General features: G+C 33.8%; 5 protein-coding genes across 5 annotated transcripts; 3 read left to right on the top strand and 2 right to left on the bottom strand.

Moving 5' to 3' along the window:
• The first annotated feature begins 4,859 nt into the window (after positions 1–4,859).
• On the top strand, positions 4,860–7,695 carry Tsp_08699 (GTP-binding protein Rhes). The gene is made up of 3 exons (XM_003373924.1): positions 4,860–4,931; positions 5,178–5,611; positions 7,320–7,695. The coding sequence occupies exons 1-3, from the start codon at positions 4,860–4,862 to the stop codon at positions 7,693–7,695; spliced, it is 882 nt and encodes a 293-aa protein (XP_003373972.1).
• A 276-nt stretch (positions 7,696–7,971) lies between these two features.
• Positions 7,972–10,302, bottom strand: Tsp_08700 (conserved hypothetical protein). The gene is made up of 7 exons (XM_003373925.1): positions 10,249–10,302; positions 9,959–10,166; positions 9,602–9,674; positions 9,487–9,517; positions 9,208–9,298; positions 8,793–9,152; positions 7,972–8,300 (listed from the first exon to the last, which is right to left on the bottom strand). Exons 1-7 carry the CDS (start codon positions 10,300–10,302, stop codon positions 7,972–7,974), a joined length of 1,146 nt encoding a protein of 381 aa, XP_003373973.1.
• Positions 10,303–10,868: 566 nt separating this feature from the next.
• Positions 10,869–11,330, top strand: Tsp_08701 (conserved hypothetical protein). The gene is made up of 3 exons (XM_003373926.1): positions 10,869–10,993; positions 11,030–11,045; positions 11,127–11,330. The coding sequence occupies exons 1-3, from the start codon at positions 10,869–10,871 to the stop codon at positions 11,328–11,330; spliced, it is 345 nt and encodes a 114-aa protein (XP_003373974.1).
• Positions 11,331–13,219: 1,889 nt separating this feature from the next.
• Tsp_08702 (putative DNA-repair protein XRCC1) lies at positions 13,220–15,261 on the top strand. The gene is made up of 8 exons (XM_003373927.1): positions 13,220–13,280; positions 13,535–13,890; positions 13,951–14,369; positions 14,442–14,529; positions 14,611–14,768; positions 14,838–14,936; positions 15,006–15,062; positions 15,132–15,261. Exons 1-8 carry the CDS (start codon positions 13,220–13,222, stop codon positions 15,259–15,261), a joined length of 1,368 nt encoding a protein of 455 aa, XP_003373975.1.
• A 458-nt stretch (positions 15,262–15,719) lies between these two features.
• Positions 15,720–22,009, bottom strand: Tsp_08703 (putative ABC transporter, ATP-binding protein). The gene is made up of 24 exons (XM_003373928.1): positions 21,923–22,009; positions 21,745–21,873; positions 21,558–21,686; positions 21,253–21,399; positions 21,131–21,192; positions 20,830–21,073; positions 20,491–20,598; positions 20,162–20,350; positions 19,956–20,021; positions 19,742–19,879; positions 19,475–19,666; positions 19,361–19,445; positions 19,085–19,284; positions 18,850–19,026; positions 18,571–18,801; positions 18,314–18,509; positions 18,212–18,260; positions 17,967–18,126; positions 17,251–17,895; positions 16,850–16,963; positions 16,483–16,785; positions 16,245–16,411; positions 15,935–16,129; positions 15,720–15,831 (listed from the first exon to the last, which is right to left on the bottom strand). The coding sequence occupies exons 1-24, from the start codon at positions 22,007–22,009 to the stop codon at positions 15,720–15,722; spliced, it is 4,125 nt and encodes a 1,374-aa protein (XP_003373976.1).
• Positions 22,010–24,418: the final 2,409 nt, after the last annotated feature.

Consider the following 24,418-nt stretch of genomic DNA (forward strand, 5'->3'; position numbering starts at 1 on the left):
ATATCAAATCATCCATCATACGCTGTGTTTTGTTCCTACACATGTTGTAAGGTTTTATTTTTCTGCAATTATTTGCTTGTCATTCATATACAATTAAAATGGACAAGAAAAATTTACATGTTTTGATGTAAAATTTTACAAAGTTGGTTTAAGCTGTGTAAATCATAGACAATTATAAGCAGCTTTTCACCTTTTACAATAAGTCAAGGATTATTTTCCAAACTGTGCATATTTCATTATATTTCGCCGCATATATATTCAACGCACCCCCAACGGCAATATTCCTTCATACTGTAGATAAATATTGCTGTTGATTTAGTGTAGTTAAAAATTTGCGTTTCCAATTTGCAAGCTGTAAATGTAATTTTATCAGATTTTGCATTAAAAAATATTTTTTTCCGTACTTTAAAAGAGTGACAATTAGCATTAAAAGAAATACTTGTTTCTTTTTTCATTCTTGGTTGCTTTAGAAGCTTAATAAAATAAATTTTTAAATAAAATTTAAATTGACAAGAACATTTGCCAGTAATTGACATTTTGTTCGCATTTTTACAAAAATTATTACAAGCCCTTTTAGGATGAGTTAGTTCAGTTTAGTAATTCTCTTCAAAATATCTCAAATTTGACAACTTGATTGCGTTTGAAAATTGAAAAATTTAACAACAACAAAATATCAAACATATATACTAAAAATATTAATAATTCCACAAATGATTTCACAACCACACCTATACCACCATCTGCCGCATCTTAACACTGTTGGATGAATGCTTGTTTTCCTTGTTTTGCATTCCCATAAAATTTAAATCGACAAAAATGGATTTTGCAATTTTTAAAGCTAAAAAGAGTTGATTGTTTCGACGTGTTTTTAAATTGAAAAATTTACCTTATTTGACAATCAAATTATTTGCCATTTTATTGGATCATTCCACTGCGTTGATCAATAAAGCTTTTCCACTGCTTGGTTAAATTGTAAATAAACTGAACATTAAATTCAAATTTATCATATTTTATGGTTTTTAATTTTTTAAATATCCAATATTTGCACATTCAGCTTCAAATTTTTTTAAATTGTAATAATGAATAAATTTCACATGCACATTTCGTTTTTGATAGTTCTACCGTGGGTTTTTTTTGTTGCTTGCTTTTTTCTGCTTTTATTAGACTTTTAGTTTAAAAATATTTTATTGCCTGTCCAGTTGGCATTGCAAGCTGTTAGCTGTTAGCTTGTTTCATATAAAAGTGACGCGCTCTTTTGAACATTCAATTTCTCTGTTCAATAAATCTAAGCATCTTCATTTTGTTCAACAGCTAATTTTTGATTTTAAAGTCCATTTTATGGTTTCTTCCATTGTAAAAAATAGCATGCTACTTCAAATTTAACGCAAAGTGATTCGTCATTTCTCTGGCTCATCTGCTTTTTCAATTGCCATTTTCTTTGCATCAATAATTCAACCCTTTTGAAGTGCCTTTTTTATACACTTTTATAGTGTTTACCGGCCATCAATGCTGAACAATATATTTTTATTATATAATCACGACAGAATGCTTTCAAAAGCTAGATGAGTACTTTTTAGATAATTCTTTTGATTAATGCTAAGAATATTTATGCTCCTGTGTGCAAGTTTCATCAAGTACATCATCATCAGCTGCGCCATGTTTTATATTTCGATGATCAATGCTTTCCCTTTTTCTCTTTCCTGATTTCAATATCTTCATTTTAACAGGTAAAGCTTTGCTCAAATTACTTTGAAAATAGTGTTTATAATGAGATTTTTTTCAAAAATTTTCATATTTCTTTCTCTATTCCGTTTTGTGCTAGAATAAAGCAATTAAAATCCAATCCAAATTATCATCGTCGTCATCATTATTAGAGTATCAATTAAAAGTTTACACTTTTATTTATTGAAAGTAAATAGCATTTTAATAATAAAACAGAAGAATGGAAGCATCCATTGTGTGAAATTTTAATTTGAATAGGAAGAAGAAGAAGAATAAGAAGAGCAGAGAAGTTGAGGTTTCTAGGAAAATATGTTTAACATTAATTAATTGCATTGGACAAATTGGATGAAATATGTTCATAATAAGTGCATTCAAGAAAAAGATATTTATAAAATTAATACTGATCCAATTTTTAAACAAAATTATACAATTATACAGATAGGTGCATTTGGGGGTAAATCGCAGTGATAGGATACATTTCTGCTAATAATAAAAGCAAACCACAACTTGAGCGAGGGATAATAGTTTCTTCTATTAAATGTTTTACCTTAGCAAGTTGGATGTGAACATTGATTGGATTTAGTTAGCATCTTGTCAAATTAGTATCGCGGCGGCATATCAGCAACGGTTCAATGATTTCACGCCACATTTTAACCATCATGACTAATTTCAAATTCGACGAGCAACAATTAAAAGCCTGTAAACAGGAAGCTCTAGACACGCAAAGCTTGACTCACTCTATTGTATAAGTATCCATTGCACATGTTCGTAGCAACATGTTGATCTATACAAACTTCAAAAAGTGCTACATTTTCTAATTTCAAATGCAAATAAAACAATCAATGCAAAATTGCTTTTAATATTGATGCTGTTGCATACATTTTGGTGAGCTTGTTGGCAAATGTGTATAATTATTGAGCAATTTGAACTTTAAATGTTTCATCTCAGTGCGTACTTCATTTGGCATATCAATTATTAAAATTTGATGACAATAATTATTTCAGTAAATTATTAATGCACTGCGATACTTGCTTTTCTAAAATTATTTTCATTCCACCTTGCGTAGATCACCTATAAGAGTGAATGTGCATTGACTTTCAGCGTGAGATATTTGTAAGTTTCATGTTATTGATCATTTATTTTCAAAGTTACCTTTGGAATAGAAAGCAAACAAATAAAAGCTGCAAACTGTAAGATGTGTAAAAAAGATTTTCTCCGGTAAATAAAACTATGCGTTTAGAAATGTCATGCTAGTGATGAAATTGATTTGATTTTCTTCTACCATTGGAATAATAGCAAAAGCAAATTTTCATATATTTATTGTTCAAAGCAATCAAAACTATTTTTATATAATTGTAACTATATGACATCACTTGTGTGATTGATCACATTGCACAGATTGCACAATGTTTGTTACAGTTTAGCCAACAAGTATGGCAGTGGTAAACAACATTCTTCATACTTTCTTTTTTGAATATAACTTGTTGCAATTTAATATTTTCAACATCCAATCATGTTTCAAAACATTTTCTTATTTAATAAGTATATTTTTTTAAATTAATTTATCATTTTTTGCATTATACATTTTTTCAAAAAACTTTAAAGCTGAAAACTTCAATTTTGAAAGCACAGTTTGCATTGCAGAATAAAATACTTGTATAATATCTTTTTCAAATAACGCTCATATAGTGATTGGATATTAGTTTATCTTTTTTCAATTATATAACTCAGCATGCTTGCTTTGAAAGATCAAAATTTTCATGTGATATTAACCCAATGATGATGATGATGATGCAGCATTATGATGACATTATGATTAAAGCAAGTGTGAAGGAAATTGTTTTAATTTTATATTATACTCATATTTGATGTATATATGTTTCAGTAAATAAATATTTTGCATTGATTTAAAATATTAAGCATCAGATTTATCTTTCTGTATTTATTTATTCACGGGCATTTAGCTGAACAGCTGTGTGGCGTTGAACATTTTGCGCATGGTATAAAGAACAGCAAAATTATTTACTTCAAAACCATTTATAATTGCTTTTCATCATGACAATGTTTTCAAATTTTGCACTGAAAAAGAAATTAAGCCGTTTGCTTTCGACAATGGTAACTAACAGAAGCTTTTATTTAAAATTACAATATGCAAATTAGTTTTGATAAATTTGCCTTGTTTTCAAACTATTAATAATTGAAGAAATATGCAAAAAATAAAAACGAAAACTTAATTTTACTTTTCTCGTCTAGTGCATTTTTCATAGGCATCAGTATGCTCGAAAATGCAAATGTGAAATTTAGCGATAATCAATTATTGACTTATTATTTATTTACTCGCATAAAAAGTTGGTGGATGACGTCTGTGTTCTGATTAAAATTGCATAACCTTTCAACTAACTTTCTGCTAATTCTGGTACAATGCGGATGATCTGCTGCGAAGAAAAGCATTTAAATTTTTACAAAGCCGGCTCTATTTGAATATTATCTATGGATGAACATATTGAAAGTCAAAAAAAGATAAAATGGTTAATTTTATGAACAGTATGTGAAGCTGGATACAGAGTATTTTTAAATAGAATATTAAGATTGAAGCTGCCCTGCTGCTTATTGTATCTTTCATATATTGTCACTTTGTTCTGCTCATGTTTGTTTAATCAACTCTGGTTAGATTCGATTCTTATTTGTTCTGATCATCACGGTGCCAGTTCATTTATTTTGAAAGAACTTTCTATTCTGTTAACAACATTGGATGAGGTAAGTAAGAATAGGCTGAAATTAATTTCATTCTTACTTACATTTAATCAATCCAATACCAAACTATAGTAACAAAACTGACCCATGTAGCTTCCAACTGTGCACAGCATAGCAGAGCTATGCAGACAGAAGAAAGCAGTCATGGATGGGGTGACTTTCTGTTGACTAACATAATGATGCTAAATTTGATTGGATGCTTTGCAATGATATACATACGCACACCACGTTGCAAACTGATAGATTATAAGTTGCAGTTAAAATTTCGAAACTGCACTTCCTGACTTTAAAAATGAAACTTTTCCACTGTAAACCGTTAAATAGGCATTGATTTTCTTTTTTATAACATTACATTTTACTTGATTGAATTTCACCAAGTCAGCATGATCAGTCATCCAACTTTGTCGATCATGTACAATGAATGCACTTTGTTCAGCTACTCTTTCTTCATTTTCGTAAGTAAACTTTAACAAAATCACATTTCACCAGGGATCATGCCGTATCACTTATGTAAAGTATTTGATTCTGCTTCAAGTGGCCATCGTTGAATAAAATGAAAGAAATTGCTACTTTGTCAAAGCAAACATTGCTTGTTGTACCTTCTTCTTCTTTCTCTTCTTCTCTTATTTTCATATAGCATTGCGCTTCTGCTTTTTTTTGTCTCGTTTTGTTTTGCTTTGCTCATTTCTTTTATATTTAAGATAATGAATCAAAAAGCTGAAGACACGGATAAAATAACTGCCAAAAAACAACCTGACAAAGGTGAAATTGCACCTCTGAGCCACGGATCTATACTTAAGAAGGTGGACAAAATTCAACCCAACCTGTGGGGTAGGCAGAATGTGAAGTTCAAAGTGATTCTACTTGGCGCCAGTCAAGTCGGCAAAACTGCCATTGTGGACCAATATTTGTGGAAAAAATTCCAACCAGACAATTACAAGCCTACTATTGACGAATTCAACTGGATTGAATATGAAACTGAAAATGGAAATACATTAATGCTTGAATTGATTGACACGGCCGGTTGTCGAGATTTTCCAGCAATGCGAAATTTGTACATGACCATTGGCGACGCTTTTATCCTTGTCTATTCTGTGGACAATCAAGCGTCTTTTGAAGAAATCAAACAAATTAGGTATGTAACTTTTTGCAATGAATATTTATGACCAATTGACCCAGCAACAATCTTTGAAAAAAAAAGAAAATTCAATGCTCACTCCTTTACCATTACTTTCTCTACATCCGGACTTCTGAGTGTAAAATTCTTCTGGATTACTACAACGAAAGTATTTTTTCAGTTTGAATCCTAATTATTAATATTTCCTATCTAAAAACGGCTGATATGTTCGATTGATATAAGCGGTTTGCTTGCTTGTTTTAGTGTTAGTTGGTTGCATTTTTCATTTTTTAAAAGAATAACAATATTAATTAAATTTATATTTTTCAAGAAAAGCTTTAGTTAATTTATAAAAAATGAGAGGATTTTTTTTTGAAAAAAAACATTTCATATAAACAGTTATTCAGTATTTTAATATAGTTTAAAAATGAATATAAAAATTAATATGTTGAAAATATAATAGATGAAGAATAATAATAATAGAATGGCAGAGAATTCTTCAGTTTTCAATTCTAAATCTTCAGTATGATAATAATATAAAAGAGAAGCTGAAAATGTACAAATAATCCAATGCATGTTATTCCTTTTGTTTCGTTGGAAGACTTGCTGTTTGCATAAAGGGAACAATATTGCATTGCGGTTTTATCAGACGTGCTGTCTGTGATATATTAAAATTGAACACATACAACCAGCTTTGTCTAATTAATTGCTGAAATGATACAATGGAACATATACATCATCTATATGCGCACAGACGCATTTCATTTTATTTCACGTGTCCATTACTTGAATTTGAATTTTGTTAAAATTAGTCGCATACTAAATTGCCTGCTGCAAAACGTTGCTTTAAATAGAACACATCACACTGCATGCATGTTAAAAACTAAATTTTTTCTAATTTAAATATTTAAAATCTTTCTTTCTATTTGTGCTTGCTTCACTTCTGTATAGATTTTTGAGAAGGTGTTATTCTGCTAATGCAAATGTTAATTATTATTTTTTTTAAGAAAAAGTATTGATTTTTTTCTACATTTTCTTATAATAATAGAAGATTATGCACATCCTATTTAAAAATGCAATTATAATAAGAAATAGTAATAGAAAATTCAATTTACTATGCTATTTTATGTACAGTAAATTTTGCAGCTGTTTTTTAGTTAATAATTTATACATATTCTGCTTTCAATGTAAATTAATTATAAAGAAAACATTATAGCTTTTACAAAAAAAATGGCAGTATGGAATGGCAGAGCATTTTGAAATTTCGTAGACTTTCAATCAAGTATATATAATAATTGATCGCTTATATATCCAACACCTGAACTTGTTAAGAAATGAATTCATTATAATTTTGAGCTGCAGCGTTGAATTTCATTTTTTTTCTTTTTCGATAATAGAAAACTGATCACATATCTACCTTATTGTGTAAGTTTTTCAGTATTATTTTTTTAAAACATACAATCATGCAAGAAAATTTCAAAAAATCAATCAATGTAGTAGTTCTCGTAATTAATAATAAATAGAATCGATCTATCTTCTTCTCATCAAATAATACACTGATCAATTAAATTTGAATGAGCATTTTATGGAAAACTTGAATTTAATCAAATGAACAATTTAATTAATAATAAAGGGAAATTATTTGACTTAAGTAAGCATTTGCAAACATGAGTAGGCAGAAGTTGTTTCCCAATTTGGTTTGTGGCTGTATTTCCTTCATTTTCAGAAAAGAGATTGCCACAATCAATCACAAAAATGCTCCGGTGATATTAGTTGGCAATAAAATAGATCTTCTGCATGATGGAATAATACCAGAAAGGGCGGTGGTCGGAGGTGAGGTGGAACAATACGCCAAAGAGGCCAACTGCAGCTGCGTGGACGCCAGTGCCGGGGATTTTGATTCAGTGGAGCGCATATTTGAGACCCTGTTCCAAAACGCCCTGAGCTCACATGAAGAATACCAGAAGCTGCGCAAACGGCGCCAGTCGATGCCCTTGCCGACTACATCGTCCAATTTTGTCCAAAGAGCCGAAAGAAGTTCAAGCACAACAACCGCTTGCCAATTGCAGAAAAGAAAATCCGGACAATGCTTGTTGCAATAATAATTATTACACAGGAATTGAATTCATCAATTCATATGATACTTGATTGAACATTTTCAACTTACTTATTTCATCAAATTGCACTTTTCTGAAATTTTATTTCTCTCCATTCTTTCCCATGCTTCAACGCATGTATCATCAACAATTTTCACTGTTTATTTCAAAGCATAATAATAATCATAATCATTCCGTCTGTCTTCCACAGTTCTAATCAATACAATTCCTTAATTTTCAAAATTGGAAATTAAAAAATAAAAAAAATTAATACTATTTATACTATTTATTTAAACCATACAAATCCCCGTATGACAGAGGTTTCTGTGGACCCAGCTGTAACCAGTGGTCTGGATGCAAAGCATGACGATAAGAATACATATGCGGAGCAGAGCGAACACGAAAACCGCTGCTGAAGGGCAAAACAAACGGATCATGTCCATCTGAATTGTATTTGACGTTGATTTCTGATGAAACACTGTAATCGTTGCCAGGCTCGAATTGAAAATTCGTCCCAACAGATGGAAACGAAGTTGCTGTTCTCTGGCCCGTATTTTTTGGAACTTTATGATGATTTTGCATCGCTGCTGGATTAAGCGATAATTTCAACGCTGAAATAATAATATTCCAAAAAAAACATCCATTCATCGTTATACTCAAGTATTTCAAACAGTCGTGGGATAAAATGGAAAAATTTCCCCTGCATTTCATAAAATATCTTTCGATCGATTCAAGCTGACAATGTTATACGTAACAGTTGAAACCTTGCAATTAAGTTTGATTTTCAGTATTGAAAAATTGAACAATAATATCAATCACGCTTCCTCAAGAAATTGCATTGAAATTCATTTTATAGAAATTCATTATAATCTAAAATTGGAACTACTGCACCTTGTTTCAAAATCTATCGCAAAACTTTTCTGAATTAAAATCTGACAACAAAAGAGCAATTACAACAGCGCAATTTCAACAATACAAATAGAATCTGGCTCATTTATATCAAAATTCTATTAATAGCAATGGAAAAATATTGATTGCGATTATTATTATTATTATTATTATTATTAATACCGTTATAAATGAAGAAAAACATTCTTTCTTACCTTCCAAAAATGGTGCTGTAAAATCTGAACTGCCAGAGTTGGATTTTCTCAGTTTGGAACCAATAAAGCCGTCAGAATTCAAAATATTGTGATTGTACTTGTACCAAAAAGGACTGCGAAAAAAATCCGCTTTAGCATCGAAAGCGAAATCTGATTTTAGACCTGAAACGCTGAACTCGCCTTCCATTAATTCCGTATTTCCACTGCCATGCTTCATTATGTTTGTCAACGATTGTGCATCACCATCATCATTCGACGCTGGTAACCAGAAATGGGGATATTTTGCATCACCACTTTCAGGTACGAATCCTGCATTTCTTCTTCTTCTTCTACTGTTATAAAAATCATCTTTCTTCACATCTATTAATCAAAAGAAAAACAATGTCTGTTGATAATTAAGAAAAATTTAAATAACCATTACCTTGTTTGATCAAAGCATGCTCTTCTAATGCAGCATACGTTTGAAAAAATAAAATGCAAAACGTAACTGCACCACTGATGAACATCTGAACGTGAATATTCACGTGCCAATTCACTTTCAAGAAATATTTTTATTCCACTGAACAAATGTGTTGCTCAACACTGCTAACCACTTCAATGTCAACGACAGACGTGACTAATTCTCACCCAGTGACATAAATTTTAAAAATTTCATAACTTTTTTCACTTCTGAATATTATTCATAAGAAAAAACCAAATTTAAATCATTATTGCATACAGCTTTTCTGTAGACAAAAATTAAATTAATTTCAAAACTATTTTGGAATAAAATAGAGGATAAATTATAATAAATTTAAATACACTCATACTTCGCGGTCACGCTACAATATTGATCAATTAATTCACATTTGGCAAACGAGATCGCGTAACCCACAAAGTTAACTTAAAACTGTAAACGAAATAACTTCATTATTTGAAAATAAAGCTTGCTACCAGAAAAGTACGTGATCACAATTTCAATAATTATCATCAACATTTTAATATATAAAACAACATTTATCAAATTATAATCGAATTCCACTAAAATTCATAACATTCACAATTTAATACCTAGAATGGTTGACAATTTTCATGTGAATTTTTTTAAAATTAAAAAAATCTCAACTGTTCTAATAATTTTATACAGATGAAGTTAAAATGTTCTCTTCCCATGCCGTATTATTTACTTCTTACGACAATGTGAAGAAAATTATCCGGATAGCTCAAATTAATGTAAAGCCAAATAAGTTGCGTGTCGTGAGGCACCACCACCCCATGACAAATAAATTTCGTCTTTTCAATTTCATTTTCCGGAACAAAATTAGTTATATGAATTAAATCTAAAACTGTAGACGGTCTTACTGGTTCGGTGGAAACTGTAACAGGGCAAAGACGCTGAACAAATTTATGATCATTCTTAAAAAGCAAAGGCAAACAAACTGATAACCGCTGATAACACGAACAACAATACACATACCTTGTATAAGCGAACAGGCAGCGCTTTGATAGGGTGCAATTGGGAATTTTCCATTAATTTCAAATTCACTGCCCAAAACTGATCGAATCGAGCTGCGTGATAGACAATGCAACAGTTAATATGTGACAAAACACATTTATTTTATCGTACTTGATTAAATTTATCACTTATCATTAGAACAAAATTAATAAAATATTGACAAGACAATTTTGCAATTAAAATAGCAAGATTACAACGGCATTCTAAATATTTCAAAAACAATGCTAACTTATTTAAATGGATAACTTACTTATTTAAATTTTTACTATTATATGAAAAGGTTTTTTAACATTTACTAAATAAAAATAATGTAGATGAGTTTTAAAAAATAATTATCATTTTCAGAAAAAAATATGAATGTAATGAAACTGAAATAATAACAAAAAGTTCTCACAGTTAACAAAAGAATTCCAGAGCTGCTTAATTTCGTGCTTTTGCATCTTTTCAATTATATGACCCTGGTGCTTTACCACGCCTGCTTGTTTAAGCATATGATTAAAATGAGCTTCAACAATATTCAGAGATTTGCAACTTAACAATTCTTCTTGAGGAAAATCCTAAAAGGTGCTATAGTCATCAAAATGACACAATTCAAGAAAAAAAAATTACTCACCTTCACTCGAACAGTGATATTCCACGGATGTACCGCATCGTCTGCGTATATATCATGCAACAATCCAATTGGATATTGCCTAGAAGAATTCAAGTTTACATGAAAATATCACAATGGTTCATCATTTAGAATTGCCATGGTAGAGGTATGCCATTATATTCAAGCCATATTTCATTGAAACGGTCATCGTCGACATAGGAAGCAAAATGTTTGTAAATCTTTTCAGCAGCCAGTGGAAAATATGATATGCGAGGAGCAAAAAGCTGATAAAAGATTAATTGAAATACATAAATCATTAAAGGAAAAAGCAAAAATTACAAAAAATCTTTTCGGCAATTCGATGCACGCTATTTCTCTAGGATTCACAGAAAAACTTACGGGAACACGTCCTTCCCATATCTCCTTCATCACAGCAGAATCTTGCATCTAAATATGTAAGCAAAACATGAGATAAATTGTAAATGAGCAAAATTCAATCTCACAATTGCTTAAAAAGAATGCGTTGCGCACGAGAAGTGAGCATCCATTGAAAGCAAAGAAACGATTACGGTATGAATACATTGAGAATGAAGATCAATTTTTTGTTGTTGAAAACGTTTAAAAAAATACTTTTTTTGTACAGATATAATAAAAATATTTTTAATAAATTTAAATTATGAAAATTTTTTTTATAAAATTCTTTTTTGATATATTTATTATTAACGATCTTCCATAATATGTGAATACTTTTTATAATGAATGCAAATTGTCAACATTGGAAATTTACAAAAAATTCATTAAAAATCATTCATAATATATCTGCACAAAAATGATGATGAAATTATTCAAGATAAAAATAAAACGATGCCTGTTATATATATATAATGTATAATGAATAAGTACAATTAAAAGCTAGCTTAACGTACGTACAGTGGTGGTAAGTTAAAATTACACTTACTTCATTATTTTTAAATATGATAACATGCGATATCAAATAGAAACATTTTTAAAAGGAATTTATGTAGATGGACGGATAAACATCATTTCTAAAATCTGTTCGACATCAGCCAAGGCTGATAATGAATAGCTGTTGCAAGATCAACAGTGGCTGATAGCGGCCAACAGTGCCAAGATAGCGTTAGTTCAACGCACATTCAAGCAGGCCGAGCTTACTGAAGGTTGTTAAATTATAAACAGGCCGGTTTAAGAGAAATATTTTGCCAAGCGGCTTCTTATCGGTTGATCATAGATTGCTGTAACGAGTAGATTGGTCCAGGCTAATTTCGCTCGAGGTCACGCGCGAGCTACTTCGTTGGCCCCACCACAATAGCATAGACAAACAATTCGATTGAAAGCAGTGTTATAAGAAAAAAAGAGCCCTTTTGCCCTAATATCACTATGTGAACAGTTCAAAATGAATAAACTTTTTCATAATTTAATTTTTACCAACATACAGTAATATAACCTTGAAAATCATGTAATTTTTGTATATTGTTTCCATCATAATGTTTATCCTGTCGTAGTTCAATATTGTTGTAGAACCATTTTTGTTTTTTATTTTTAATATTTCTATCAGTAATCAAGTTGTTTTTTTAGCATAACATGTAAGTAAAACTGTTGCCTAGTTGCGCGCATATAATGTACAATTCTCGAATGTTTGTTTGACAATTCAAGTTTCCAAAATTGTCATAATTTTCGCTGCTTAATTGATATCACAATTGCTGTTTTTTTACAATCGCTTTTCTAATTATTAATTTTATCATTTGATTTATTCGAATTAAATCCCAGTGTTTATTCTGACTTTTATCATTTATCGCTGTTCGTTAATCTTTGTAGAACTCAGCTTGATCAAGCCTGGTTGGCATCGATTGCGATTCTTCTTCTCGCCGCCGATTTTGATAATTCTGTAAAACGAAGAATTTGTTTTTTTGTAAAAAAAATAATTTTTAGCAAATTCCGCGTTGAATAAAAAAAACGTAACTTCCTGCTCTGCTATGGTACTGAAGAATATTGTAAGAGCGAATCGTTTTTTGACCGTCGTTTTTTAACGACATTCGATGAGTTGTACTTTTTGTTTAGTTTTCGTTCGTCTGTGGAGTCTACACAGGCGCTTACATTGTGCAGAATTATGATGTAATGTTTCGAAAAAAGAATTTTCAACTGCTGCATCACGTTTGTGATGAATTTGAATTTTTTAGGTGCCAATTTTGCCTCATCCAAACGAGCTGTATGAAAAAGTGAAATTGTGGTTGGAAAGTCATAGAAAAGAATATTAACCGATGTCCAGGTGGTGTCAGATTCGTTTTTCGAAAATTATTTATTGTTCAAGTGACCATAAATATGGACCGGTGGAAAATTTGTTGCGCAGTACTTACAGATCTTGGTTGTCTGCAGTTGGCAAGTTTGATTGAAATTTTTCATTTTCGCACGTGCAATAATACCTAATAATCGAATATGAATTATGTTGAGTTGAGTTGGTCGGCTTGTGAGTTTGAGATACTGTTTTTTTTTCTCAATTGATCATTAACCCCCCCCCCCACTGCGATCAACTTTGTATTGAATTTTCACAGTCTTGTGGCGTACTGTAGGTTGCATGTATTGAGAACAGAGAACAAAAAGAGATTGATGATGAAAATTGATCATTGTTATTTTCAGGCGCAGATAAAGCCGTCGCGATAATACAGCTGAAACAGTTGGAGCGAATAGATGGAATAGATATCCGCAATCAGAATTCCGCTTTCATAGAGATTCACGTAGCTCGTTCAGATGATGATTTTCGCATTCTGCTTCCAAAGACCGAGTTCATGACACCCGCGGAGAGTAAAGTGCGCAGATACAAGCACAAGAATCGTATGAAATTTTTCACCAAAAAGGATTTCATACCTTCGGCGGCCGAACAGTGCTGGGATCGTGTAAAAATAATCTGCTACCAGCCATTCCGGTCCATAGCGTACGGCATCTCGTTCATCCGCGTGAAACGTTTGGTCAACGAGGACGACAGTCTGCTCGAAGTATTTTTTTATGCTCACAAATAATATGTGCTTGTTTCAATGTTTTTATTCGTCATCTAGAATGGCATATACAGTAGGGAATTTCGCAGTCGCTTTTCTGTAAGACGATTGCCGTCGCCGCCACTTGCTGACAAATGGGATCATCCACATTGTTATCAAAGTGAAGTGCTGAGAGGCGATTGGACAGCTGATATGAACATACAAATATTCCCTCGAAGATTTCGCTGTTCAGATATATTGTTCGGGATTCAAATACTATTCGTCGGTTTTGAGAAGAAAGCATTCGAGAATTTGTGTTATAAAGGAAAGAAAATGGGCGCCAAAATACAGTCAAATTGGAAAGACTTTGTCACACATATCGTATTTAATCCCGATACGGATTTCTCTAAAATCCAACTTTACATAGGGCAAAGTTACATTGTCAAAGCAGAATGGATTGAGGATTGTTTTGCTTGCAAACGTCACCTCTGTGTCCAAAAGTAGAAAATTTTATTAATGAATGAATGTTTTCTTTTTTTTTCTCTGTTGATGAATTCGTTCATTTTTGCTAGTTACCTGCACGATTTGGAAAAGTTGGAACAACAGCACATGGAAGCTATGAAAGTTGCTGAAATGGCAAAATTTGAAGAAATGGAGAAGGTTTTAATCGGAAATTTAATTCCCCTTTGAAACATATCTAAATGAAGAACATATTGTTGAATTGTGTTTTGTCGTTTTCAGGTGGAAGAACTGGTCAAGAATCATGAAAACTCGGATGATACCGAGTCGGTCTGGTCGTGGGATTCGATTTACGAGAAAGAGACCGAATCGGAAAGTGACAGTGGAGAATCTCTTTGTATGGATTACAGATACTTCACAAACGAACTACGAGACGAATTGTACTTTATCGGCATTCTCATCATTTGGCGTAATAATAATAATAATACTATTATTCATTTTTCTTTTAGTTTACGCCAAGACAAAATACTGAAAAGAACTGCCATTGAGGCAGGAGAAGAAGTCGACATTAGTCCTGGTTTTGTGACCGAATGTGAAGAAGAAGATGGGTAACAACAACCAATTTGTTCATCGAATCATATAATTAATTCAATCACAACTGCATCTTTTTTATTCAGGAAATCCGCTATTGTGGATTACAAATTCTTCGCTGCACAACGACGACGAGACAAACTGTATACATTAATTAATTTGGCTGTATTTCACACTCTCATTTGGTGTAATATTATTTGTTCATTTTTTAGTTTACGCAGAAACAGAAAATTGAAACGACTTGTCATTGAAGGAGGAGACTTGAGTCCTGATTTCGAGACTGGTGCGAAAAAGATGAAGAAGACTAACGACAACGAAGTTGCGGATCTTGAATCATCATAATTCATTTGTGGCAGGCATAAGAGGATGTATTTTGCCAATGTCACAAAATATGAAAATCACATGTGTAAAATAATAAACAAATAATAATAAATTGGAAAGATGATAAATAAATACTACAACAAGGTGGAATAAAACTGTATTTTCATCAAGTTGGCATTATTTAAATAACAAAGCTGTTTGCTTTATCACATCGTGATACGAGAACAGCAGCAAGCAGCTCATATAGTTGGTACACGGATGTTTCATTGCATGCAGACGAATTGTTTGTTGTTCAAAGTACTAATTGCAACTTTGTTTGCTAATATTTTAAAAACTATATACGCGAGTATTCAATTAATAAATAACAGTATAAATACTACTACTAATAATAATAATGAAAGAAAAATAAATCTACCGTATTCGTGTGTGTGTGTGTGCGATATGAGGTTTAGAAAGAAAAATTACATTTCCTTCCTTTATCATTTGTTGAGAAATTCTTTCGCCAATAATTGAAACTCGCCGCTTGGATTGAGCATCAATTTCGACGGCTCGTCATTTTCTATTACTTGGCCCTTGCTCAAAACCAGTATGCTAAAACAAACAAACAGCGGAAATTAGCATTTTTGCCGCTGGGAAAGCCGAACGAAATGAAGAATTTGGAACAAGAAGAAGAAAAAGAGGGAAATTTGCATACCGATCGCTGTCGATGACCGTATTCAAACGGTGGGCGATGGTGAGAACGGTGCAATTTTTGAAACATTGACGGATAGTTTTTTGGATCAGGGCGTCGGTTTCGGAATCGATTGCCGCCGTCGCTTCATCCAACACCAGAATGCGGCTTTTTCTCAACAACGCCCGTGACAAGCAGACCAACTGCCTCTGGCCGACGCTGAAGAAAAAGTCGAATCAAGAAAAGAACACGAGACAAGAGATTTCCGACATTAATTGTGGAAGGAGATAAAAAGCGGATTAAAATTCAAATCGACTTTTAATCACACACACACCTCAAATTTTCCCCACCCTCGGTGATCACGTGCTCGAGTTTGTTGGGCAACGAACTGACGAAAGATTTGAGATGAACTTGTTCCAACGCGGTCCACAATTCGTCGTCAGTTCTCTTTTCTGTTGGATCCAAATTCATGCGCAACGAACCGCAAAGCAACACAGGCTCCTAAACGAACGTATGAAAATTCGTTTCAACACCAAAAGCATATGTTTCCAGAAAAAATCACCAACACCAACCTGCGGAATGATGCTCAGCCTGGAACGCAGATCGTGAAGACCGACGGTCGAGATGTCGATGCCGTCGATGATAATCTGGCCAGAGTCAGGTTCGACGATGCGGAACAATGCCAACGTGATGGAACTTTTGCCGGCGCCGGTGCGGCCGACAATGCCGACCTTCTCCCTCGGTTGGGCGACGAAGGAGATGTTCTTCAATGCCGGCTCAAGCTCGGCCCGGTAGCGCATACTGTAATTCTTGAACTCGACCATACCCGCATTCGGCCAATCGGGCGGTGGTCGGCATGCCGACACCAGACTAGCCTGCAACAAACAAACCGACGACAATTTCTTTCATCCAAAAATGGTAATGGGAAGAAGAAAAAACGCGGCAGTGTACCTCGGAAGGCAGTTCAATGTATTCTTTGATTCTTTCCACTGAGACAATGTTCGTTTCCAAATCGCTGTTCATTCGAACAACCCAATTCAACGTTTGCGTTATCTGAAGATAATGATATTTATTACCAATAATATGATAATAATAATAATAATATAACAACAAATCTTCACTCACCAAAAGCGCATACGTTACCGCCAGTCCGACCATGCCGACGGATGAAGAATGGGAATCACGACTGTAAACTGCATACGAAGCGGTAAAAAAGACCAACAAATTGCCGATCAATTCCAACCTAGTTGCCAACCATCTAGGAGAGAAATGTATAAATAAAATGACCAAGTGACAGAAAAGAAAAGAAAAATGAATTGCACCTCCAGGCGATCACTTACCTGTTCGATACCAGCAGGGGATAATTGGTCGCTTGGTTCCAGTCGACGGATCGTTGCAAAACCAGACGAAAATGATCCTGCGCCTTGTAGGCGCGGATCGACGTGATACCTTGCAAAATTTGCTGGAAAAGACTGTAGACTGGTGAACGACTGACCGATTCGATACGTTTCAGTTGACGGGACGTGCTGACGTAGAATTTTTGCACCACGAAGTACAACAAGCCGAGCGGGATGATGATAAAGCCGAACGCGCGCATGTTGATCGTGATGATGATCAACGTCGACAAGACCAACATCACGCAGCTCACCCAAGAGCGCATAGTGGCCGGCAGGGTGTTGTCGAGAGCGTCGATATCTTTGCTGATGCGGTTCAATATGCGACCAATCGGGGTGCGCTCGTAGAAGCTGATTGGAGAACGCAACAAGCTCGACACCAGCGAGTCGTGCAGACGGGCGCTCGACGACACCATGCAGAGGAGCATGACGACGGCGGCAATGAAGACGCTGAACCCTTGGCCGGCACCCAAGGCGGCGTAGACCCCGATTCGAGTGTTCGCCGACACGTAGTTCGGATCGGATCTGTTCACGTAAATATCCTCGGACCATTGGGCAAGCCAGATGTTGTAAAATACCGAAAACATGCAACTGACCGCGTAGATGCACATGATGAACATGGCGTAGACGATCCCAATCGACCGCAAGTACAACAAATATACGTGCCAATTTACACTGCCCGTTTCGGCAACTTCGGTCGAAATAAGCCGATTGCCGGTTCTGCTGTCGTCTTTCGACTTGGACAAATCGTCGGCCGAATCATCTTCAGCTTGACCATCGACAACATCATCTGCTAACGAACTTCTGCTAAACGGGCACAATCTGCAATCGTTCGGAAAGGGAAAGGAGAAAATCAAAATTAACTTATACACACACAGTATGCAAAAAATAAAAAAAAATAACCAACTTCACGTTGTCGAAATTATTGGCTGTTTTCCCATGTTCGCTGCTAGATTCTACAATATTAATTTAATTAATGCTAATTTGATTACAAATGGGAAAAATTTACCATCGGCAACAGTTTGCGAATTGTTCTTGTCGGCAGTCTTCTGCGAGGCGAAAATTTCCAAAAGCTGCTCAACATCTTGTCCACGTTGAAGCAGTTCAGCCGGCGTGCCAACTTTCTTGATAGTTCCACTTTCCATAATGACGATCAAATCAACCTCGTTCAAATAGACCAACGCATTGGTGACCAAAATTCGAGTCTGAAACCACAAAAGAAAAAGGCATCATTCTCTATTCTGCTTATTTTCGCTTCTTTTCCACCTTGTTCCTGAGAAGACCACGCTTGCCGATAACGTTGTCAAAAATATGTCGACCAACGCGACTGTCCACAGCCGACAATGGATCGTCCAGTATGTACATGTCCGTATCCTGGTAAATTGCCCGAGCCAAGCTGAGCCGCTGCTTCTGACCACCGCTCAGGTTGATTCCCTGGAAAATGCAACGCATCCGTGAAAACTCCAACAAAAGTTCAATCGACAAACGACAAAAAAGCTGCATATATATATATATATATATATTCTTTTTTCTTCCTTTAAATACCTTTTCACCAATCTCTGTCTCGTCTTTTTCAATCATGTTGTTTATTTCGTCACCAAGAGCGCAAGCTTCGATGACATTCCTGTACATATGGGATTTCATCGGCTTTGTGAACAATATGTTACTGCGAACAGTTCCATTCAGTATCCAAGCCTGTTGAGGAACATAGGATATGCTTCCCTGCAAACAGAAATTGGTCAGCTTCTTCTTACTCACCTGCATATCAAAACAAGCTTACATTCACTGTCAAAATGCCTGAAACTTTTTCCATTTCTCCAAGAATCGCCGAACACAGCGAAGATTTGCCAGAACCAACCTGACCAATAATTGCCACGCACTGACCGCGTGCTACGGTCAAATTGATTGCGACCAAATTGGGCACCAATTTCTCCCGCTGATCCCACACAAAAGAACCATCTTCGATACGTACCGCATAAGCTGAAATTTTTTTTCAAAATTTTCACCAAGAAAAAAAACCAATCAATTCAACAGCAGAGCACACAAAACCGTATACTTGGATCATCGTCACGCTGAACCATGGTTTCGTCGATTTCGGCTCCGGTTAGAAATTTTTCCAACCTCTTCTTCGAAACTGCAGCCTAAAATCCCAGCAGCTCAATTGAATAACGTTTCCAGGCAAGCGACGAATAATAACGTGAGCAAAAATTCCAACCTGAATAACTAACGATATCAACATTGGCAGCATGCTGACGGGAAAACGCAACAAATTGAACAACGACAACGAGACGAAAGTCAATTGTGGAGTCAATTCATGGGACGAGTCGGACAACAAATACGTGGCAAAAGAGGCGACTGCAACCTGTGAAAAAAATAAAAACGATCTTAGGTAGATTGGAAAACATTTTTTTCAAAAATCATGATCATAATTACTGACCAAAAGTGGAGATACTGTCCAGGTGAATGTTGTCAAAGCACCATAGATTGCCCCTTTTCTCAGCACGTTCAATTCTTGTTGGCGAATTTTCGATATTCGATCTCTGAAAGCCAATTCCCAAGCGTGAAATTTCAGCATCTGAATGAATAATAATAATACAGTTGTTAGTTTCGATGGAAATTTTAAAATATAAAAAAAACACAAACAAACATACCCTGATACCGTTCAAAATTTCATTCATCATTTTGATTCGAGTGTCTTTGAATTTCATCTGATTCGCCTAGAAATTGCAAAAAAAAAACAAAGCAAAATTTGCAAAACAAAAAATGAAGTGCTCGCTGTTTGAAAACCGACTTGACACTTGCGTTGTAAGCTGGATAGAACAAAATTGATCGGAAAAGTCAGCAACAGAACAAACACCCCAGCCATGACAGACGGTCCAAGCAGTTGCCAGAGGGAGCCAATTGCGATGCAAATTTGCATCGGTGCCGACCAGAACAAAATAATATATGGGAAAACGTCGACCAATTTTTGCACATCCACCGACATCAGGTTCACAATTTCGCCAGTTGTAGTATCTTTCCTCGCTTCGTACGACAAACGCAATGACTGCAATAAAAAAGGATTTTTCTTTTTTAAATTAAATCAACGTAATATTGAACATATCAATAATCATCACCTTTTCAAAAATCGCCGACAACAGCATTGATTTGATCTTCATTCCAATGCAAAACATTATGTGAAAATACTGATGCAACAAAATCGAATACACCACACTGATGCTGAATAAAAGCAAAGCGTAGAAGTATCCAAACCACAACGGACTCGTTGGCGTTTCCATAAAAGCAATGAGAAATCTAAATCAAAGCAATTCACATGTATATATTCTTAACGCGTGCAAATTGTTCAACATTGAACAGCAAAAACGTCTGCCCTTCTTTTTTCTTTTAAATTTACATATTCATATTCAACAATATTTGAAATTATCATTATTATTCTCACTTCAGTATTTGAGGTTTGATAAATTCCAAGATATCGGCAACAGTTTTAGCAAACAAGCAAAACAACAGTTTCCATTTGAAGCAAACAATCAACGACCAAAATATGGAAGGCACATTTCGCGAGGTCGATTCCGATTTGCCGAGAAAAGCAACTTCTTCGAGAGTCGTCTGGTCGCGCTTCAGCTGTTCACGACGTCGCAGTATGCATCGGTCGGCTTTCAATTTCCAATGCTTTTCCCACTTTTTTTTCAAACACGACACTCGATTCTGTTCGTCAAGCGACCACAGGTCGTTCTCCTGCAAGCCATAACGCCATCCACGCCAAGCAATTCTACAAGACAAGAACAAAAACAAAAAAAATACAATACAGTACAATAGAAGAACCTACTTGTCAAAATAAGAGAACGTGCATCTGCTTAAAAATGAAGCTGTGCTTTCTGGACAAACGGGCTGAATGAACAATTTCAAATTTACAATGATTAAACCAAAATCACACTACTGATCACTAACTCGTTTGGGCTTTTTCCCCGGTGCTGCTTTCGCCGACTGCACCCCTTTGGCAGGTTTGTCCGCAAACGACGTCAAAATGAAGCACATCAACAACATCACGTAATAAACTATATACCCCATATCTGCAGTTTCCACAGGATAGCCTGACTGAAATGTGACAATTGTTGAAATTGTACAATTTTGATATTTAATTTAAAAATTCACACAAAACAAGACTGTGCTTGAACTTCATCTTAATGAATTATAAAATATCACATCGGCAGCAATGCAAAAAAAACTTTCAAAATAAATTTCTCCCAACTTACTAAGTAAAGTATACATTCTAAAAATTCTTCTAATCCACACACGACATGGGTCAACAATGCAAAAAACATCACTCCAGATGTGATTATTCCTCGCAGAGCACAGAAAACAGTTAAAACAAAAAGATAAATCTAAAGATGAAAAACTGCAAAATTATATGCTCAAAAACTGTCGAATAACAATAATTACCGTTGCTACACATCGAAGAAAATATGCCGTGATATCTGCCGCGCTAAATTCTGCTGTTGCAGGCACTTTCAAAAGATGTACTGTACAGGCAACCAGAAACGTGCTCAAGGCCAATAAAAAGAATATACCCTAAAAGCAAAATTAGGTCAACTGAATGACCAGAGAAAATCAAACAAACCAATCGTAGCCAAAGCAGAAATGTTTTAGGCAAAGGTGGTTGACGATTATATTTCATCTGATACAAAAGCACGGGACTGCAGAGCATTAAAATTAAAAAAGGTATCCAAACCAGCACTGTATGTTGAAAACAAACTGATAAATGTGGAAATGATGAATTCAAAAAAGATGCATCCTAAAATAAAATTATATACGCATTTCAACCTTTTTTTCATCTGCATATGCATTAATTATTAATATATTAAAAGACAAAATTAAAAAAAAAACACACACACACACACACACAATCGGATGCTACTAATATCAAAGTTCAATTAGATAAACAATCGAATAATAAAATCATCACTGATAAACAATAATTGGAAAAATATTCTGAATTGATAAATCAAACTTTGGACATTACATTCAAGAACAATTACAAACTGTTCTTGAATGTTCTAATTATACTGTATTTATTTTGAAACACTGAACAAGCAATAATCCCTTGTTAACATGAATAACAAATAATGTCAAATTACATAAATTAGCATGTGTTGCAAAAAACTCAGCACATACTGAAACTTATTGAAGAGAAAATGTTAAAAATTTTAAATCGCTTAATCCTTAAAATAATTAATACAAAAATGTGAACAAGTGTAACAATATACAATACTGTCTACTGTATCACTATCTACGAAATGTAACAAGAATGTTTAATAACAACCGCTTTCTGTCATTCATAATAATTACTATGTTGACAATGATTTTATCACTGTTACAAAAAAGGCAATAACAAGCAACTTATCAACAATTCTTAAACAACATCATTGCAAATGTTCAAATGCTAATAGAATGAGATTTTAAGACTTTTTACAGACATATTCTTGCTTTGATAACTGCCGAATAAGTAATTATTGATTACAGAACTTCAAAATGATGATTATGAACTTGAAATACAAGAAAGCACAATCAAAACATCACTCCAAATAAGCAAAAAGTAGGCACTTTAAAAAATACTTATAAAAAAGCATTAAGTCACAAAGTTTCCTCTGCAACATTTACTGCTAATGACAAAATGCTAAATGCATTGCTAATGACTTTGCATATAAATTATGCATTTCATAAAATTGTTTTCTTCATGAATTCAATAACGTTACTATTGCAGAAGCACGAAAAATTAAATTACATAAAGCTGAAACAATAAATAAATAATAACCATTTCAAATATAAGAAAAAAATTACCCAAAATGTGCCATTACAAAATTCTTCTATTGAAAACGAAACCATTCTTGCCGAACAAACGTGTTTCAAATTAGCACTTCAAAATAACATAAGATGGCGATGATGCTGCAAAATTTTAAGTGACAAAAATGTCCAAACGGCAATCAAGTGAAATGTACTTTAGCAACCAATGATTAAAATTTACTTGAAAAAGAACAAATACAAATGTATGTCAAAGCTGATAAAGCTGGCAAACTTTATAGATAAGCTTTGCAAACAAACATTCATACAGTTACTCTAGAAGTTTCATCTTCTATGAAAAGCCAGCACAGAATTTCATTACAGTATTTTTAATTATCATTACATTCAATAAAACATTTAAAAATACAGAAATATGTATTTAATATTTGGTCAAATACAATAAAAACTGAATGTGCTTTAAAAATTTGGGTTTACCTTCTTAAAAATTGGAGGCCTAAAACAATATTAAATAATCATTGAGTGAACTTATTAACTAAACTTTTTACGAAAAATGACATAAAAAAATTTCATACTATTCAATATATTAAGATTTTGGATATATATAAAATGCATGCTTTAGTACTTTACGCCTTAAATGCAAAATTCTACAACACATATAACTTACAAAATGATAATTATTTACATTGCTCTGATGTAATGTAAGTACAATAAATGAAAGATTATACTTCAAAATTGAAGTCAACGTCAAGTTTCTTGACAGATTACACATGCAAAGTACAGAATTTGAAAATCAAGTTCAAGGAATATTATTATCTTTAAGCAGACTTGTCCTGCAAAAAACTAACACATATTGTCCTGCTTTGAAAAACATTTCAATTTTTGCAAAAATAATTTTAAAATGAAACTGCCTTCACTTTTTTCTGAACTGCAATTTTTACTTTAATTAATGTATGAAAATATAGTTGACCTTGGTTAAGTGCACATGGAATTTTCTGCAAAGAATTTCCACGCACTTATCCAAAGTTGGGAATTAGGCAAAATAATTGAAAGGAGCAACAACTTCACATGTACAGGTATATTTAATGCAAAAAATGTGCATTTATTTGAAGTGAAGTAGTCAGAAAGATAGCTTTGAATTATATTTTGTGACACCAGTCTTAGTCTGCTTACTAGCTGCTCTTCACTTCAATCTATGTTTGTCTGATTTATGTTGTTATCATAAAAATATGACTGAATTGTAGTCAGAGCTGCGACAACTTCCTTGTGAGTTACTTCCTGGGAAAGCAGTAGTTGTTTTGACTTGGGCTAACTCACG

This window comes from Trichinella spiralis (genome assembly GCF_000181795.1).
Source record: "Trichinella spiralis strain ISS 195 chromosome Unknown Scfld6, whole genome shotgun sequence".
NCBI classification, from domain to species: Eukaryota; Metazoa; Nematoda; class Enoplea; order Trichinellida; family Trichinellidae; genus Trichinella; species Trichinella spiralis.